This window comes from Topomyia yanbarensis, chromosome 3, assembly GCF_030247195.1.
Source record: "Topomyia yanbarensis strain Yona2022 chromosome 3, ASM3024719v1, whole genome shotgun sequence".
Taxonomy (NCBI): domain Eukaryota; kingdom Metazoa; phylum Arthropoda; class Insecta; order Diptera; family Culicidae; genus Topomyia; species Topomyia yanbarensis.
Window position 1 is genome coordinate 289,352,331 of NC_080672.1, and position 20,072 is coordinate 289,372,402.

Consider the following 20,072-nt stretch of genomic DNA (forward strand, 5'->3'; position numbering starts at 1 on the left):
TTAAAAGAATTTCTTCAAAAATACACACGTTACCCGTATAGTAGCAATTACAAAAAATTTTCGCGCCCATTATAAAACAAGTTAAGATGAATGAGCCAAAAAAGTATTTTATTGCTAAATCTATTAGCCCGTTCTAAAAGTATACGTTCTCTCCCCTAGGTTAATAGGTTTGACGGTATTGCCAGAACGTCATCAAGCATATTTCATGCACCAATTCGAATGAACCTCTTACAGAAAATTGATCAGGTTGAATGAACCTCTGACAGATATCGGTGCATTGCGGAGACCGAAAGGGCTTATCGGGTCTGTTTTGTGTTTTTCATACTTCTCATTAGCTCAAAACTACCGATCAACTAGGATTTTGTAACCGAAAATTCCGGGAATACCGACCACTTTCCCTTAGGTTGATAAGTTGGACGGCATTGCAAGCATCATCAAGCCTATTTCGTGCATCAGTTTTAAAGAACCTCTGACAGACAATTGCTTTAAGATGGTTATGCATTACGCCTCGATAGTGGTGCATCGAGGAGACCGAGAGGGCTTATGTAGCTTTTTATGTCTTGTGTTTTTTCATACTTTGCACTTGGCCAAACTAATGATCAACCTTTAGCGAAATGTAAAAGTAGAAGTCCATTAGTGTTAGTGTAATAATAATTATAGTGTTAAGTACTAGTGTAAAATTTCTGTGTTCTAGTCGTATGTCTATCTGTATATGTTTTCGTATGAGTATTTGTGATAACTGAGTCAAGCAGTGGATGCAGAACTGGCGTATATGTCGGTAATTCATTGCCTCGTATGCAATATTTTCCTTCCAAGGATCTGTTGGTCATTTTTTTCCAGTGTTTAATTCATGCATTCGAGTCGATTCATTCGGGAAGATCAGATTAGATAAATTGAGGTACGATTCTCTTACCGACGCACGCGAATCATCCATTTCTGGTCAGCATAGGATGACAAAATTTTAATAGAATGCAATTGTCGTTATTGGTAAACAAATAACATTTATTTGCATTTAGACGAGTTCGTGTAGTTTAATTGCGTGTTACATGTGTTCCTTTCTTCTACTTCACTAGTATGATTTTGTTGGGCTTCTATTAGTTTGCTTTTCCACTACTCATGCACACCAAAAATAATATCGGTCAATGTATACACTTCTATTTAAACTCTTAGTACCTTTATTCGGCTTGTTATTTTTTCTTTGTTCACTATATCTTAAATTAGATTCATATTAACACTCACTAACACAATCAGTTGCATATGCCTTTACAATCTCTCTCATTCCCAACGCTCGCAGCCTTCGCGATAACACAAAGCGGGTCACAAACGCAACCATGCAATTGCAATCATACACACGTACTTACGCCCGCGATCTCGCCTACATTAAAACACCCTGGTAATTAAGTGAACGTTTTAGCACTTATAAATTTACAAACGTGTGCTAAAGCATTAACCCACCGTTCGCGCGATCATGAATCGGTCACGTCCGGAAATTCATACCCTCGGTCCTAGCAGCCTAACCTCATGCATCAGCATCGCTTATATCTACTAAACAACTGCCATGGCGACATGATCGGAAAGTCTGGCGATATGCTAAAACTTTCTTTCTTCTAGCATCTGAATCGTACACTAAAAATTGAATATCGGACTCACGTTCCACCCGCGATCGTTTAAGAATACACACTAATATGCGAATGGCCACACGGTTATAAAATCGAAATTGTACACGCTAACACACGCGACGTACAAACGCCCACGCGATCGTACACGTTAACTTACAAACGCCCGTATCCTTCGTGATAATACACAAAACCGAACATGCAATCGCTATCATCCACGCACAGCTAAGGCTTAGATTTCGCAAACACAAAAACGCCCCGATGATTTAATGAACGCTATAACGCACTTATAACTTGATTATCGCGGTCTCAAACGCTCACAAATGAATGCTCATTTCTGTGCGATCGTAAAGTCCCTACGCCTGTACATCTGAATCGTACACTCAATATCACAATCGCCCTCTGCTATTGGTCTAGTGTTTTTGTGGGTGATATTTCCCGTCTCGTCTGTAATTGTACTACAATTGATAGTGATTGTGACGGGGAGCCCTTTCGAGAACCCAGCTCTACAGCTCCAGCAAGAATAATATTTTTTAATAAACTTATAATTTTGTCGTTCAATGGGTATGCCATTATAAAATTTGTTATTGTTAGCAAAACTTTTTTTACGGATATTTTCTCCATCATGCAATTACAATTAAAATGTTTTCTTTCTCTTTAGGTACAAAATGGTTTTTTTTAAATTTTATTTTTTAACATAAATGTAAATCTTTATCGGATAGTTTTGCTGTACAGAATACGGTGCTCGAACATTTTTTGGACAATGCTGCATGCAAAAACTTCTACGCCCTTCAAAGAAATGCTCTTGAGTCAAAATGATTTGAATGATCAGTCAACCGCATAATACAAATCTAGGACTCTAAGATATAAAAAATAAATAAAATATAAAAAGATAGATGTCAAGAGAACAGTAGAGTGGATTTTACGAACAATTAAATTTTTCTACATAACATTAGATGTATTCTGACTCACTGGTTAGTGTCAACCGAACCATGACGATGTTTTTGTGGGTTAAACCTATTTAAACACCACCAAGACCCCATGTAATGAATGTGATTTCGGACCATGGGAGTGTTGTAGGGTTTTCCTTTGCTCGGAATATCATTGAAACATTATTACAATGGCAATTAGACTACGAATCCTCACCTAGCATTATGTATATGTCGAGCATTGATAACAATCAATGCAAATTTACAAAAATCTTATCAAACGAAGTCTCGGTAGCTGAGTTACATAAACTAAGTAATAGGTGTATATCCCCAAAAATTGAAAGGTAAGACATAAAGAAAAAACTGTCTCTCTGATTAGAATTGAATAGCTTGAGTTTTCTGACCCGAAAAGCGCGCATGTAGGCTGAGCGTTGAAAGTAACGAACACTCATAATTTCCCAAAACCAGTTGTATAACACTTGTATTTATTACCAGATGACAATTGAATTAAAACACAATCAGTAACGCTAACCTTTCGTGCTTTCCATTTGGTAATTGTGATATCATACTAATTTGGTGATTTCCGGTAGCACTTCGTTAGTAGCCGATCATTTTACTAATGATAGGAAAGCTGTCGTTGACGTCGATGACGTAACCGTCTCTTCCCACCCCGTTGAGGCTATTTTTAAAACAACTGTCGCGATAAAATGTGATAAGCGAAAAATGATCAAATTGCATTTCGAGCTGTAACATTGAATTGCAGTGTTCGTTCCCATAGGCACAGAGGGGTTCGATCTGTGGGTTGAAATGCGCATAATAAATTTTTATGAGAGCAACTGTGAACCGTTCCGAACGTTGTAAACGAATATAATACAGTGAAAAGATAGATATTTTTAAAGCACTATTACTATGATTAAGTTCTTCCAAAAACTAAGCACACAGTTCGTTATGTTCACATTTAGTAATTAGGGTGAGCCTTTTATCTGATGCTAGAAAGCATAAATTATGAAAAAATAGTTTGTTTTTTCAAGTTGAGCTCACAGATTCCTCGTTTGAGTCAACATGAATTAATGTATGCATATATATATCAGTACATAGCTGTGTTTTTCAAATCGCATTTAGAAACGATGTCAGTCGATTTGCACATCTTGATCATTCGTCGTGAACTGTATGCATACAGGAAACCTACTACAACATATGTGTTACACATACCTATAAAAAATCGTGTAAATTTACGTCTCCTGACCATGACATATACGAGCATCAAAAATGACATAGTTTAACGTTTGATTTTAATTTTACATATCGTTGAGTTTTGCGAGTTACGTAATTTTACTCTACATATGGCGATTGTTTAGAATGTTGAAAGGTGTAATTTTATGGAAAATATAACTTTCATGTAAAACTAAACAGAACACGGTTATATTGGGCGTTTCGTCATATTTGTTAGATTGTGGCAAGTTTGGAATTACGTCGACGGTAAAATTCAGATTTTTTTGATGTGCAGCATATGCTTTATAGTGTAGATAAATCCTTAATCATTTTATTACTCAGAAAAATAAAACAACTAAAAGAATAAATTCTTTTTTTATGTTGTAACGATATTTAACCCTTTCATGACCAACTTTTTTCTAGTTCAGGTAGAGTTCCAAAACTATTTTTCCTTGAAAACGGTGGGGTCAAGAAACACGAAAAGCCTTTTTTCATAAAGATAGGTGCTTCCCCCACAGTGTTAGAAGCTGCTTAATTTTTACCTTCCAATGCTCAATACAATTCTCCAAGAATATTTACAATAGTCCGATTGCGTGGAAAACGTAGCGGAAGACAGTCTAAATTGATAAGATTAATCAGTTTTCAATATTATTGCAACATAACGAAGTTATATGAAAAATTCATTTTCCGTCATCAACGTAAGCTGTCCCTGGTAGCACTGCTCCGTCTGAATCCAATCAGACTAATTGCAAGGACTTCAGTTCTAGAGGTGATCCTTGTAACTGTTAATACTCAAATGAAAGGCAATAGTCACATTTATTAGCCTTACTTGTTTTTGTGAGCAAATCTTGCCTCAATCAAAAGTTATAGCTGTTTAACAACATTGTTGTCCGCAAACAACATGGGCATGAATGGGTTAATTAGCAAAGGACTGGAAGAAGTAAAATATGTTTCAATTTTAAGGAGCCATAGTACTCAATTGTTAATAAAATGTCGTTACAACATAAAAAAGGAAAATTGACTCTTAGTCGTTAATAAAAAAGAAAAAAATGTACCTTAATGAGGATCCATCCAGCAGCTTTGGGGCAAGCTGTCGACATCGTGTTCAATTAGCACACAGCGACCATACGACACAACTCCTGATGCAAACACAATTGCCGATCAAATAAAACACCCCGGCAGGCAATTAGTGAGGGCAAAAACTAGCGTTTTATCGGTTTCGAGAGCATAAAGTACAAAGTTACTTCACGCTTGTCCAGGACGTGCCGCAGACTCAGGTCATTCGCATTTCAAATGGCAAAATATCCTGACTCCTGCGGTAGCAGACAAAGGGTTAAGTCACCGGGAAACTCTAAACTTGCTTTTATGACCCTACTCCACGCTTTTCTAAACTTTCTTCCTTCAACTCCTTGCTCTCCCTTGAGTACTATGGCTCTTAATATTGAAAAATATTTCACACCTTCCAGTCCCTTGCTAATTAACTGTCGTTACAACATTGAAAAGGAAAAATTGACTCACTCTTAGTCGTTGATAAAAAGGAAAAAAATAAGTTATTTCAACTTAAAGTTAGGTGTACTTTTCAGTTTTCGTCTCTTTCGCGCTTATTACTGTTATCAACAACAAAACAAGAGAGATTCGATTTAGTCAAGCTCTTCCGTGGTACAACGTACTTTTGAGGTGCACTCAAAATTAGGTAAACTCAATTTAAGGTTAAGTATACTTCACTCAAGATTGACTATTAAAAATCTATCAATAAGTTGTGATTTTTGCCGTAGTTAAATGGAAACTACCTGCCATGCGGTTTACCTAATATAAGCTTATTCCATTCTCGATCCCCGAGATTGAGTCAAAAGAGCTCAATTTTCGGTAGTTTTTCGTATGCGTGTATCATCGATTGTTCGACAATTATGGGTTGTGCTTAAGGGGTTATATTTGATAAGGTGCACGAAAAGAGAAAAAAATGAAATTTTGTGAAGGTATGTAGCCATATTTATGTCTAGCGAATACAATTCTAATTTGCAAAATCATCTTGAGAACATGAAAAACAATAATTGTCAAAGTTATAACAATTTTCGTAAATGCGTTTTTAGGGGGGGTCTAAAGGGGTTCAATGTGAAAAACACTTCTTTTTGCGATTTTTTTGGAACTTCGCGTGAAGCCAATTGTTGTACATTGTTTTGTATCATTTCAATAACAGTAATTTTTCTATTGAAAAATATCCATAAACGACTCGGTGACGAAGCTTTTTTTAGAACGTCTGGAAAAAACATGATTTACGGTGTTACCTGCCATTCAAAAACTACTTAACCGAATTATTTCAAACTTTGCATACACATTCTATGTTAAAAATACCTAAGCCCTACGTTGAGTTTTTGAGATATTTTTTGATTAAGGGGGTTTACTCATAAAAAGGTGGAATTTTTCGTGAAAAATTTATTCAAAATGAACAGAAAACCCCCTTAATTGATTTTGCCAAAAAAAAATTTTCACCTGAAAAAAATATTTAAAAAATCATAACAATGATATGAAAATTTTGACTAAAAATGGAATCGTTCAAGGACATGGCAGTTGAATTACGAACAATTAAAAAGAAGTCGACTAAAAACTTTTTCGTAGTCACCGCAAAGACGTTTTTGGAAAAATGTGATTTCGAGATACAGTAATGTTTCGATTATATCACGGTCGGTCTGTATTTTGGCGTGATATATTTGAAGCGTGATATATTCAAAACAAAACAAAAAATTACATTCAGGCATTAACCCATGTATTTCTATAAACAAAAAGTAATAAAAAGTTAAAGTTAGTCAAAAAGAATAAATCATAGTATGGTAATGAGACTATTTTTGCCATGTTTCTATTATCACACTACCCATTTGAAGCCGTTGGTTGGAGCAGCGTCTGTCATCTTTGTTCAACGCGTTGGGTCAAACGATATGGCATAAGGGGATAATTTTACCCCGTACAGCTTCACTTTACCGTATCATAAAGTTGTTAAACCTCCCGAAGCTAAACTTGAAGGAATCTGGCAAGTTAAGATTTGGAAACAAATATCATGACCAGAGCTGCAAATTTTCAACAGGTAGTTTTGATCTTGAAGGAAAGACAAATCTCAAATCATGCCCTACTATGTTCAATTTGCAGTCTTTAGTTGGCATCATTCATTCAATCAGCCGAGCTGCTCAATCATTTTCAATTTCATCGACCCTATGAATATCTCTTTACTGGGGTATCGACTAGGTTTTTCAAGCAAAACTAGTCTGAACATACTTCTTGCTGTTCATGTAAGCTTGAAAACGCATAACATTCCAACATTTGACCTAAACTGGCATCTACAGAGCACATGACAACTTTGGTTAGTGAATGAAAAAACATCAATTTGAAATGAAGACGTACGGTTTGGTCATGAAAATCCCGCCAACTTGAAAGTAAATGATTAAGGGAGGCTTTGATTTTGAATCACAGTTGGGGTTGAATTGAACTAGAAGTTGAACTTGAAAATTAAAATTTGCACCACTGATCATGACTATTAAAATCAGTGTATTCGACGAGGCTACGATTCAGTTCCCGTTGTTTCAACATCCATAGAAATAGTCCCATCTCCAATTGTTGATGTTGTCCTTTCAAAAGAAAAGGTAATCAATTCACGAGAAAATGCATATCTCGACATACCTACCATATCGTGCGTATTTTGGTTTTCTCATTATTTTGTTAGATTTTCCTGCGGATAACTAACAATTAACCGAATAAAAAAGATGTCGATTTGTTTACCCAATACATCAGACGGCTCCTCAAGGACACGGCAAATGGGAATTTAAAACTAAAATTGGAATCGGCCGAAAGATATTTCGGCACTCCTAGAAATTGCAACAACGTTTTTGGTAAAACATGATGTCAAGATAATTCACGTTTAAAGTTTCGCGCCACGCCCTCCGTTCATGTAAAGGGACAAAAAAAATCCTAAAAGTGCCAGGACACAACATGTGGCTTAATTGAATCAAAAAGTAGTGTGCCTTGTCTGTTTTTCCAAAAGCGTGATATAATCGAGACAAACCCGTGATATAATCGAGGGTGATATAAACGAGTATTGACATAAACGCATAGTGATATAATCGAAACATTACTGTAATCCCGTTCAAAGTTTCAAGTATATACCCAGGCCCTCGCAAGGGAACAAAATGAACGTTGCTTGGATCTTTATAATCATTTGGGAAACATTTTTAATTCTTATTAAACACTTTAATAAGATAAAAGTTTTTTTTTCGATTTCTTGACCGACCTCGACATATATAACCCCTTAAACAGGTACCAATATTTTTGCATCAGATGGCCCTTATGCCCAATCGTTAAGAACGGCCACAAACTCGAGTGTAATAACTAGGTAAGCATAACGATTCTCAATGCCGCCTACCAAGTGCTCTCTCATGTGCTGTTTAGCAGATTTGTCGGTGTATACCAAAGCGGGTAGTGAGAAGGACAATCATCGACGGTCCAAATGCTTACCCCGTGACAAATTCTGTGCAATTTTCGGGGATACAACTTGCTGACTCATCATTTATTTTTGGATTTCAAGGTGACGTACGATTCAGTGAAACCAAACCAACAGTGACTAATAATGCACTTGAGTATGGCTTTCCGATAAAACTGATTAAGCTTATTCGTATGACGCTGCATGGGTCAAAATCAAGCGTCAACATAACCGGGGATGCATTCGACTTATTTATGACGTTAGATGGTTTCAAGCAGGGCGATGTACTCTCTTATCTATGGTTTAACATAGCGGTCGAAGGTCATTATGAAATCCTTACATGCTTCTTGGCTTCGCGAATGACGCCGATAGCATTGGAGTTGATCGCAGTGCAGTGAAAGAGGTACTTTTGCCCTTTAAGAGAAAGGTTGCGAGAATTGGACTGACTGTAAATTTTGACCGGGCAAAGTACTTGGCAGCTGGAAATTGATGGGATACGGTACGCGGTTGTCGACGAATTCATATATCTTGGAACACTAGGGACAAGCTGCCCTATAAAAATCACCCAACATGCTGACGTGAAAGGCTGATAAAATTCGACAGACTACGGTGAGGTGAACATGAGCGCGAATGCCGGAAAAGAAGTGGGCTTAAGTTATGCTCAGCAGAGGACCTGGCCGAGGTCACCGACTTTGGGCCAGACCCGTTCAAGAAGTACCTTTCATTTGAGACTAAGTTTGTGCACTAAGGTCCAGCCATCTCTGAGAAACAGAGGAGACATTTTTTCCACATACATACATACATACACACGCAGAGACATTTTCCGATCTCGACGAATGGCATAACCTTTCTATATGAGAAAGGCAAAAAGGAATAGACGTCAACAATTTGAACTTCATATCCTACAAAGTTGGAGTTCACCCAAAGTACCGTAATATAGCTCTTAACCCTGGCACATGGCCGCAGGGAATTGGAGAAAAGCCGTACTCATAACATTTGGTGCCCGCCGATTTCCCTCCGCCTTCAGAAGAAGTATTTACCCCGCTAATGCAACCGGCCCATCAACAGCCCTGCCGATGACTCCGCAACGATTTGCAATGCCACTATACCAAGCCACACCACCATTGTGAAGAAGTTTCAATGCATACTGGGACGCAAATCATCTGGTACTATGCAAACCCTCGATCCCTCCACCACAATCGAGCCCTTGCTGCCAGCGTCGTAACAGTCTTGTGTGCGTGGGATGAAGAAGGGGTCTTTCAAGCCACCATTCTCGGCAAATATTATGCAATTTGTAACACTGCTGAACCGTTTGACGCTTCTAGCTCATCGTCTAACTCTCGCCGTAAGCTACTACCGTTCCGTACATGCTGGCCGTATCGCGCCATCGTGGTTCAACGCATACTGCACCGCAGTTGGTATTATGGAAGTCCTCGATCCCTTCTCCACAGTCGAGCAATTGCAAGCGATCGTCAGTCGTCCCGGTCTTGTGTGTGGGATGGGTGAAAGAATCTTCCAAGCCGCACAAAATTAGCAAATACACCTCTGCTCCACTTCAAGCGCTGATGCGTTCTTCGCTTCCAGTAATTTGCCTTTTGCTCCGACATCTTGTGACTTGATGTCGACTATCACTCTCACCGACGACTATCGTCATATTCTGGAGCGCGATGTAGTTAATTCGAGATACCTCGAATCCCCACGACAGTCGACCAAGCGACCGTTAGCCGTTCTGATACTGTTTGTGAGATTAACGAAACGTGGCTCGACAACCATGCTCTGTCTCGCCAGATCTTTCATTTAACCTTCGATGTCCACCGCTGTGACCGCAACGCCCTCAACAACCATAAGACATCAGGTGGTGGTGTACTTATCGCCGTTCGCCATGATATAAAAGCCCGAGTGATTAACGATGACCGGTGGGCGAGCACTGAGTAAGCGTGGCTATCAGTGAAACTTGCCGATCGCGTTATGTATTCCCCACCTGATAGATTTCGCAATTCCAACCTGACCGATGTACATCTTTCCTTCGTACCCTACGTGACCATGAATACCACTCCGAATGATGATATCGTTATTCTGTGCGACTTTAATTTGCCTGGTCTGACGTGTTGTCCAGCAAATAATAGATTTCTACGACTTGATACTGAACAATCTGCGCTCATCTTCAATGACAGCTTTATATTAGATAACTACAGTAGCGCCACTCTTCGGCAAATCAATAATGTATCCAACGATAATAGACATCCATTGCATATCTGCTTTGCAAGCGTTCGGGATTATGCTCCATATTGTTCCAAGGCTTCGTCTCCTGTAGTCCACCATGTGCGCCATAGGAATAAACATTGACGACGTTACTAGCTCTATCGCCTACGATTTTGAACGCTGACTACGACACCATCATTGGCACGCTGTTGAATATAAACGGGGACGAAAAATTTAACGACGACGGGAACGGTGCAGCGACGACGTTTTCAACTATTCTAACACGACTAAAAACTGCCAAACAAGCTGCATTTAAAAAACGTTCAAATTTAATACATTGTGTACAAGGCATCAAGACATTTAGGGTTCATTTTCCGAAAAGCAAAACATTTCAGGGACGTATACTGTCTTAAATCGCTGTATTGCGCGTTGGTCCGCTCAACTTTGGAATATTGTTCTGTCGTTTGGAATTTATACTTACAGTACGGGAGTGACAAAATCGAAGCTGCCAAACGCTGGTTCATACGCTTTGCCCTTCGACATCTCTCCTGAACAGATTTCACCAGCCGAGTTACGAAAATCGTTGCCAGTTAATACACTTCGATACACTCAGAATCCAAAGGGACTGCTGTTGGACCCCATTCGTCTCGGACTTACTGTCTGCCAGAGTGGATTGCTCTATAATTCTAGAACTCCTGGATCATTAAGCCCGCATTCGAGCACTACGCAATAACTGTCTCCTGAGATTTCCTTTTATGATAAACAATTACGATCGCCACAGCGTTGTTATTTGACTTTCACGGGACTAGAAATACGATTAAAATAAATCCTTAAATGTGCGTAACTGTCTTCTTCTTCTTCTTCTTCTTCTTCTTCCAATTCTGTTTATTTTCCGTCTTCCTATTTCCGCTACGAGGCCAAACACCGACGCCAGAGAGGTGACACTCCCACTATCTGGATTGGATATCGACTCATCAACTCATGGACCGGGGACCAACGGCTTTACTTCCCTTCCGAAGGAAAGCGTCACCTCAGATTTTTCTCACCTCAAAAATCTCAACGACCTCGACTGGGATTGAACCCAGACCAACTGGGGTGGGTGGCGGTCACGCTTACCACCCAACCATCGGCGCCGTCATGCGTAACTGTATTGGGACCAAGAGGTCTGTTAGTGTTGATAGAACAAACAAACAAAACATGTCCAATAATGTATTATTTTCAGGCATTGTAATTCTCTTTCACTCACGCGAGAAGAGGCTTATCCGATGTCCAACTTTTCCGAGATGAGTCGCAAAATTCTCCGTCTCCACAAATAGCGTGAGAATATTTTTTCGGATAAAATTTATTTGATTTTTTACTTCTCACCGGAGAAGGTGATAATATTTTAATTTCGTGAAAATCAATTTAAGCGTCAAAATATACTTTTAATTTCAAAGGAAAGCGGCAAAGAACTACGACTGACTTGTTTTTTCGTGTTTTGGAATAGCGATAGCAAGGCAGCGAGCGCAAAAAGGATACCGTGATAAACTCATTCGCTCATTCTCCGGCAGTTTTATTTATCCGGAGAAATAACACATTGTATTTATCCGGAGATGTTGTGTGAGTGCCAATGACTTTTCGTGTGAAAATGTGAGTTTTTATTGTCGCATTTACGCATTTGCTCATATGAGCGATAAATGCAATGCCTGATTATTTTACATACACTCTAGCGTCACATGGTGCAGAGTTAAAATGATTGTTATGCGCATGGTCATGATCCTTTGAACGATTTTTTTGAAGACGCGAACCTTCTAGGGCAGTGATTCTCAACCTGGGGTCCGCGGACCCCAAGGGGGCCGCGACGTCGTTGCTGGGGGTCCGCGAAGAAAACATATTTTCCGAGTACAGATTGAAATTTTAAATCTTGTTTCCTAGCAAACTGAAAATAATATAATGATAGCACACAAAAACGATGTATATCCGTGGAGGTCCGCAGCAACCCAGAGAGTTTTCTAAGGGGTCGGTGGTACGAAAAAGGTTGAGAACCGTTGTTCTAGGACATTAGAAAAAACTAAATCATTTTCTTTTATCGTTCTATATACCTATGAAGAAAGATCGACTCGTTAATCTCTCGCTTAATTTTTTTAACTTGCCATTTGCCTATATCTTTTCACTTTTCAGAGTAGGACTAATTCGGGCTCGGCTGGCCGGAGCACGCTTCGCCAAGGCAGACGTGCTGGTGTTTTTGGACGCGCACTGCGAGTGTATGACACAGTGGCTGGAACCACTGTTGGAGCGCATCAAGGAATCCAGAACTAGCGTGTTGGTTCCGATCATCGATGTTATAGAAGCAAAAAATTTCTACTACAGTACAAACGGAGTAACTGACTTTCAGGTGATGTTAATTATTGACCCCATAAATGCTTTTAAATAAAAAATAGCGTTTTTCAAACAGATTGGAGGCTTCACCTGGGATGGTCACTTTGATTGGCATGATGTGACAAAACGAGAAAAGGAACGACAAAAGCTAGAGTGTTCCGAGAAGGATCTTGCAATTTGTCCTACTTTCAGTCCAACAATGGCAGGGGGATTGTTTGCCATATCGCGAGACTACTTCTGGGAGATTGGAAGTTACGATGAGCAGATGGATGGATGGGGTGGAGAAAATTTGGAAATGTCCTTCCGAGTGTGGCAGTGTGGCGGTACGCTGGAAACGATACCTTGCTCGCGAATTGGGCACATCTTCAGAGATTTTCACCCTTACTCGTAAGTATCGTTGTTGTATGTGCAAAAGTTCGTTAATTTTTCACACAATAGCTGACACTTATGATATGTTTTGCAGATTTCCGAATGATCGTGATACTCATGGGATCAACACAGTTCGAATGGCTGTTGTCTGGATGGATGATTACATAGACTTGCTGTTTCTGAACAGGCCGGACTTAAAGGTAAGCTGAGTTAAATAATTCCTTTAGTTTCGTTAGGAGTACATCGATGTCCATGTTTAGAATCAAGTTTCAATCAACTTCAAATTTATGTAAAATTCTTGTTTCCAGGACCACCCCGAGGTAGGAGATGTAACCCATCGAAGAGTGTTGCGCGAAAAACTCCGCTGCAAGAGTTTCGACTGGTACATGAAGAACGTGTACCCGGAAAAGTTTATTCCTACAAAAAATGTTCTAGCTTATGGTAGAGTGTCGTCGGCGGAAAATCTTTGTCTCGATACCCTCCAACAGAACGCCGACAAACCCTGGAACTTGGGCATATACACATGCTTCCGTACAGAGGTAACTGCTTCACAGTTGATGTCCCTAACGAAACGGGGCGTCCTTCGAACGGAACGCAGTTGTGCGACTGTTCAGGACAACAAATCCGATAACAGGTATGTGGTAATGATTCCTTGTGTGGACGATGAGGACATTGATGATACGTGGCAGATAACTGAGCATCAGCAACTGATGCACGTTCCGTCGGGACTGTGCTTGGATAGTAGCGATTTGTCCACGAAAAGTTATGTCCACGTTACGCCCTGCCTAGCGAGGGTTCGTACACAAAAATGGGAGTTTCAGCGTTAGTATGCTCCAGAGTAGTCAGCCAGCGTAGTACACTAGGGGAGAGATAAGCATGGGTCTGTATATTTACGCTATTTAACGAGCGGGACAAACATTACCTCGCTTACAGATCGTCTGTAAGCAATTCTACTACAAGATGTTTTATGATGAAGAGACACCGATCCAGAGTATAATTATGTGTATGACGCAATATTCTATAGTAGAAAGCTAGTTTAGCTAGGCATTAGTTAGTAAAACAACGGAAACGTGATTCTCAAAAAGAATGAAAACAAAAAAGCGTGAAGGTACTTTCTCAGCATTAGGTGGCAAGATAACCTTCTTCATTCCCTCCTCTTTAAATGACGTGACATATTATGGAAATAAACAAATATATGTAAAGTAAATGAAAATCGCGAAAAAGCGAAGCAAATGTGAATAATGAAATCGAGAGTGAACGAGATAATAACAACTAATGTGATAATAGTGGCAAAGCGTAACAAACATGTGCGAAAGCAGGGAAAAAAGTTGGTAAATGTGTGATTATCGGATAGAATATTGCCGTTATGGTTCCAATGTAAACTCCCCGTCATTTTCACAGCTGCAATCTCACGTCTGTTGACTTGCACGCTGTAATCAGCAATGAAGAAAAAAGCTTGTTGTGACTGAATTATTGGTCATGCATGTAGGCTTAAATTTACTCACAACTTTTGACTTTTATTGTGTAACTGTGCTAATAGCAGAAAAGCAATTCAGTGCTATCCAGCGTCAACTGGTACTTTTTTATTCGTACACATAGCTGGGATTGATTAGTTTATTCTCATAGCGTTTGGTTTTGCAAATTACATCCCACATCTTGATTGCATTTTATTATTTTGAATCGTTAAATTTATCTGCGTCCAAGTTAATTGACTAGAACTACATTTATTTTAAAAAGTTTCTGTTATGTGCTTTCCATACTGACATGTCGTCAGCTATCGCGCCAATTTGAACAACAATCCAGTAATATTGCAACAGAACGATTGGTATTTCATGAGTGTGTCGTTTTGATTAGGGAGTTGGCCATTTGACAAAGTCATTTGGCATAATGGACGTTTAACATAATTTTAACATTTGGCATAATTTTGAGAAGTGATCATCCTGCAGGTCATTTGACTTAACGCACATCTGGCATAATTTTGAGAAGTGATCATTTAGCAGGTTATTTGGCATAACGGACATTTGGTATAATTATTTTTAGCTTCTGAAAAACGGTCATTTGGCATAACGGACATTGGCCATAATTTTGCTAAGTGATCTCACTGAAGGCCATTCGGCAAACAGACGACTGCTCTAAAAAAGTAATAAATTTTTGAAAATTTAATCGGCCCACCCCTGAGTCGATTGCTATTCCCGCAGGAGTACTTGCACCAAATTTAGCTCATGTGTAATGTGGTTTTGCCGCATAACCGAGGCCGAAGCGAGGAGGCCGCCGATGCGCTGAAGGAAGCCGACGGCCCCTCGCAAAAAAACTTGTGATCCACTCGCTTGCCCGGATTACTCAAACATAGGGGCTTACACTAATTCATGTAAGTCCAATGTAGCAACAGAGATGTTGGACAACACGTGACTTGGAGTGATATGGCGTAATCACATTGGGCGTTAATGTTATTTATTAAGTCGTGAAGAAGAAAAAACTAATTTATTTTGGACCGTCAGCAGTAGCACGGCTCAAAATTATGCTGCAACACCTTATTTCGCGCATAGTCTAAAACCATGCTGGTTTCCCTGTAGATAAACAAATGGCAAATGGCCAGTGTAATACCTTCTCAAAATTATGCCAAATATCCGTTATGCTATGCCAAATGACCCAAATGACGTTGATAACTCGACTTAGAGTTACTGGATTGCGCTTACATAAGTATCATCATCTTTGCTACGTGCTAAAAAGCAGTACAGTTAAATGTTTTGCCTGGAAAATGTGAAATTCTCGCGCTTGAGCGAAGCGAAAAGACGAGTACAACGTACCCTTATTCATCCTACCATTTGAGCTAATGCGTTGAATAGGGATATCAGATACTACTCTAACTAATGTGTTCAAATGGGTGAGATGAATAGAGAAGCTAAAATGAATTAGGGAGCAGTGACACTATATTTTTGTCGCTGCTAATTTCTGTGAATTTTTGAGCTAGCCATGGTGTTCAAAGACTGATTCATTATAGGTGTGCATGTTTCCCGTGTTTACTATCTTTTAGTTGTATTGTATGATGCTCATCGCTTCAATTTCTTTTTTATGAAAAAATAAAATGAAAAATGAAAATCGCTGCATGTGAGAATTAAAACGAGATTGAATATTCGGACTGTCATAGGAAAGCTACTTCTACTACTCGTTTTCGTAGAATGGGGAGATGAGGGGACTTTGTAGAAATGACGACGATGAATCCTCTGAGTTTTATCGCTCATTGAATAGATATAAGGATTTTACACTCGGACGGCAATACTTCCACCGATCGTCCCAAACCGCAATGTACTTATGAAAACAGAACCAACCGAAAAAAGTTGCCAACACTAAAACACTAGATAGTTAAGTGTTCAAAAATAACTCAACACTTTTTTGAAAAGGGTTATACTAGCAGTACATATTTTCGGATTTGGTTTTACGCCCATTTTTAAAAAAAATCCAGATTGAATGCATCATTGATCGATGTACGCTCCATATCATGTTCGAAATTATATTGTGTATTTCACATCAAATTAGACTATCGCAGAAATGTGCACCCTCCAAGGTGGTCTAAAAGTGCACGTTCACGTTGGATCGCTTGTAAATCTCTGGTGCATTTTTTATAAACCAAGAAATGTCGAAAATTGTGAAAAGATCCGACGCGAAGGTGAACTTTATTGCACTCTCGAGGAACTTGCACAGTTGTGTGGTAGTTCAATTTGGTGTGAAATACAAAATAAATTCTTTTTGCAGTATAAATCGTGTTACCTTTTTCGTGATCGTTTTCTTATTTTTTCACGTATCACAATCGAAGTAATCGCTCCAATGTTTTTCTTGCGAAAATCCCGTTTTACGCGATCGATGCACACCGGGTTTTCTCCAAATCTATTATTGTTATTTCTTATAACTAATAACAGCTTGAATAACATTAGTAATTGTTACTGCTAGAGAAAAAAATGCAATGGGTTTTCTTGTGGCAAAATGACAGATATATGAAAAAAAGAAAAGAATAAACTGTTTCGCGCGTTGGGTTGGCATTTTTTACAATTAACCTAGCAAAACGATAGAGATCAAGGTGGTTAAATGCAAAGTGTAGCCCCATTAATTCAATTTTTTGTAATTATTTTTATCAGTTTTCCTACAAAAAGTGAAAAAGGCCTTTACCATAATAACCCAATTGCGTAGAATCAAAATGAGTACGATATGTTGTTTTGCTTACGGCGAAACTTAATCAGGTTGTTACCCCTAAAGACGCTGAATTACTGAATAAAGACTCACCACCTTATCCCAACTAAATAAAATGGTTTGGCAACATTATTTTCTGAAAACTAGCACCACTGTCACAGCGTTAACTTCAGTTGACTCGTATACTACAGTCAATGTACTGGATACTGAGGTGTGGCAATGCTGTATTGCTTTCTCGCTCAGTTTCTGTAAATTTATTACGTAATAAAGTTCAACTTCATATATTTTCCATATATCTGCTCTTCACGTGCTTTAAAGAGATCGAGCGAGAGAGCAATAGCATTGCCACACATTAGTATCAACCACATTGCACTACAGTTACCGCAGAGTGACAAGACGGACTAACAGACATAACACTCAAAAACAAACCATCGCCCGCTTTGACGGCCAAATATATATCTAGTTGGAACTGTGGCCACATTTGAAATTATGGCGCCACTGACATATGAACAAGCATATGGAGGATAGACCACAAGTGAAATTTTTTTCCCAAACCTAGGGGTAACCCAACAGTAAATGAGTGTTTGGGACTGTGAACAAAAGGTGGAGCTAGTGTTCTGGGAAAATTGTCGGATCGATGTTTTTTGAGGGAATTCCCTTATAGCGTTATGTCTGTTAGTCTGTGATGGCAACGTCGATAATTTTTTCATCATGAATTGCTGTGTGAAGTTTTGGGTGTCTGTGGTTTACCAGAAAATTACAACATTACGGATAGCTGCAATGGTTGAAGCCATTTTTGGAAGGCACCGTAATGATAAGTTATATGTTTTACCTTGCCTTAGAGATTCGATTCAGAAATTTATTCAAAATATTTTAACACACTATCACAATACTTTCCAAAATTCATTCATCAGATTGCAACATTTGACAAGTCTTCTGCTCGATTAGAATGACACTGACAGATAAATGGTAAACAAACGATAGACGTGTCGAGTCTTTATCTAGAGGGATTCAGCGTCATTAGTTACCCCGACTGCCTACAAAATGTGCGCACGCTTATTTTTTTGGCCGAATCTAAGCATTTTTTGCAACTTTTATCGAGATTTGAACAGCACTCGGCAAAATTAGTTTTTGTTGAGATCTCAGTAAAAGTCTTAATTCTTTGCTGAAACTCGGGAAATATTTCGCTGAAAATCAGCAAACTAATAACATTTTTCCGAGATATCAGTATAAACACGGCTGTACGGAAAAATTGCCGAGCTCAACTAAGTGTGTGTACATTGACAGCGGTTGAGGTTGGAACCTAACCCAGTTTGCAGGTCGAGTAAAACGACATTAGTTTATTGCGATTCGAAACATTCATTTGTAGGTTTTGGACACTCTTCTTTATGAACCGTGGTAAATTTCGCCCATTTAAAAAAAGTGTTGAACTGACTAAACCGAATTAATTTTAACTTCTGCTGTATATTACGTATTATTGTGTATACTTATCCGTAGTTTATTGTTATCAAAAGTGCCACAAAATCGTAAGACAACTGGAACCATCATAATTAGTAAATAAGTTAGAACTCCTTTTTAATTTTTTCTCTCCTCCCCTAACAACCTCACTTAGTGCTATATTATCACACGGAACATAAACATCACCCGAATAGTACTGGTCAATAATGCGTAACTTTTTAAAGTTAACTTTAATTGCTCAAAATTTCCTTTCTTGTTAGCTAGCAGAAATACGTTTAGTCTAATCAAAGTTTATAACGTAACTAAAGAACCGAATTGTTAGCCAATACGTTAATTTAACGGTCAGTATACAATACCACTTTCGAGTAAAGATATTTAATTTTCCACCTGTCTTTAGTATTAGGAACAACATGTTTTGAACACAGGTAATTTAATCTCTGTCAACTAAAATCTTTCCTACAACTAAATTCTTCCTACACCAACAGACAGTCGGCCCTATTCTGCGCGGCGTGTGACGTGAGACGACTAATCTCACCTCACTCTACGTGACTTTTCTCACCCAATTCTGAAGATCCACTTCGGGTGACGTGAGACGCCCATTTAACCGCAATGGGGAATCTCACCTCACCCGAGTCGACTCTCAGAATCGGGTGAGAAAAGTCACATAATGTGAGGTGAGTTTAGCCGTCACACGCCGCGCAGAATAAGGCCGAGTATGAATAAAAGAAATGATTAGGTGGGAAGACTTTTCACTTGCATTTTGCGACAGATATTTTTTGCAAAACAGGTTGCGATAGATGACTACGAGAAAAAAAAATCAGATGAAGACTTTTACTACCACCACGGAAAGTGTATAGGTATTTTTATTGATGTGTTCGGATCTAATGGCAAAGCAAATGAAAACGTGAAAACATATTTTTGTTAATAAATTTATTTGTTTATAACTTTACTTACGAAACACGAAACATTGATAAGAGCGGAAAAGAAATCCTTATGACCGTTTTCAACACGCTTGGTTTTTTCGATTTACTCATATTTAACAACAATGCTTAAGGGGTGGGGGGTTGGGCTTTAGCGTGAAAAAAGTTGTGCCATTTTATGAATAAAAAACCCCCTTAATCGAAAAATTTACATAGAATGTGTTTGTAAAATTTGAAGTAAATCGGTTAAGTAGTTTTCGAATGGCAGGTAACACCGCAAATCGTGTTTTTTTTTCAGAGATGTTCTACATAAACCGTCGTGACCGAGTCGTTTTTTTTAGCATGAAAAAATTACAGA

The 20,072-nt window shown here is 38.8% G+C and overlaps 1 protein-coding gene across 3 annotated transcripts in view; it reads left to right on the forward strand.

The window, feature by feature from the left end:
- LOC131694266 (polypeptide N-acetylgalactosaminyltransferase 1) overlaps positions 1 to 19,743 on the forward strand; it is a 59,166-nt gene extending 39,423 nt beyond the window's left edge. For all 3 annotated transcript variants that reach the window (XM_058982840.1, XM_058982838.1, XM_058982839.1), the window contains 4 exons: positions 12,585 to 12,798; positions 12,859 to 13,169; positions 13,246 to 13,351; positions 13,460 to 19,743. In XM_058982840.1, the coding sequence (XP_058838823.1) occupies positions 12,585 to 12,798; positions 12,859 to 13,169; positions 13,246 to 13,351; positions 13,460 to 13,978 (1,150 nt within the window). In that variant the 3' untranslated portion in view covers positions 13,979 to 19,743. The remainder of the gene's footprint in view (positions 1 to 12,584; positions 12,799 to 12,858; positions 13,170 to 13,245; positions 13,352 to 13,459) is intronic.
- Positions 19,744 to 20,072: the final 329 nt, after the last annotated feature.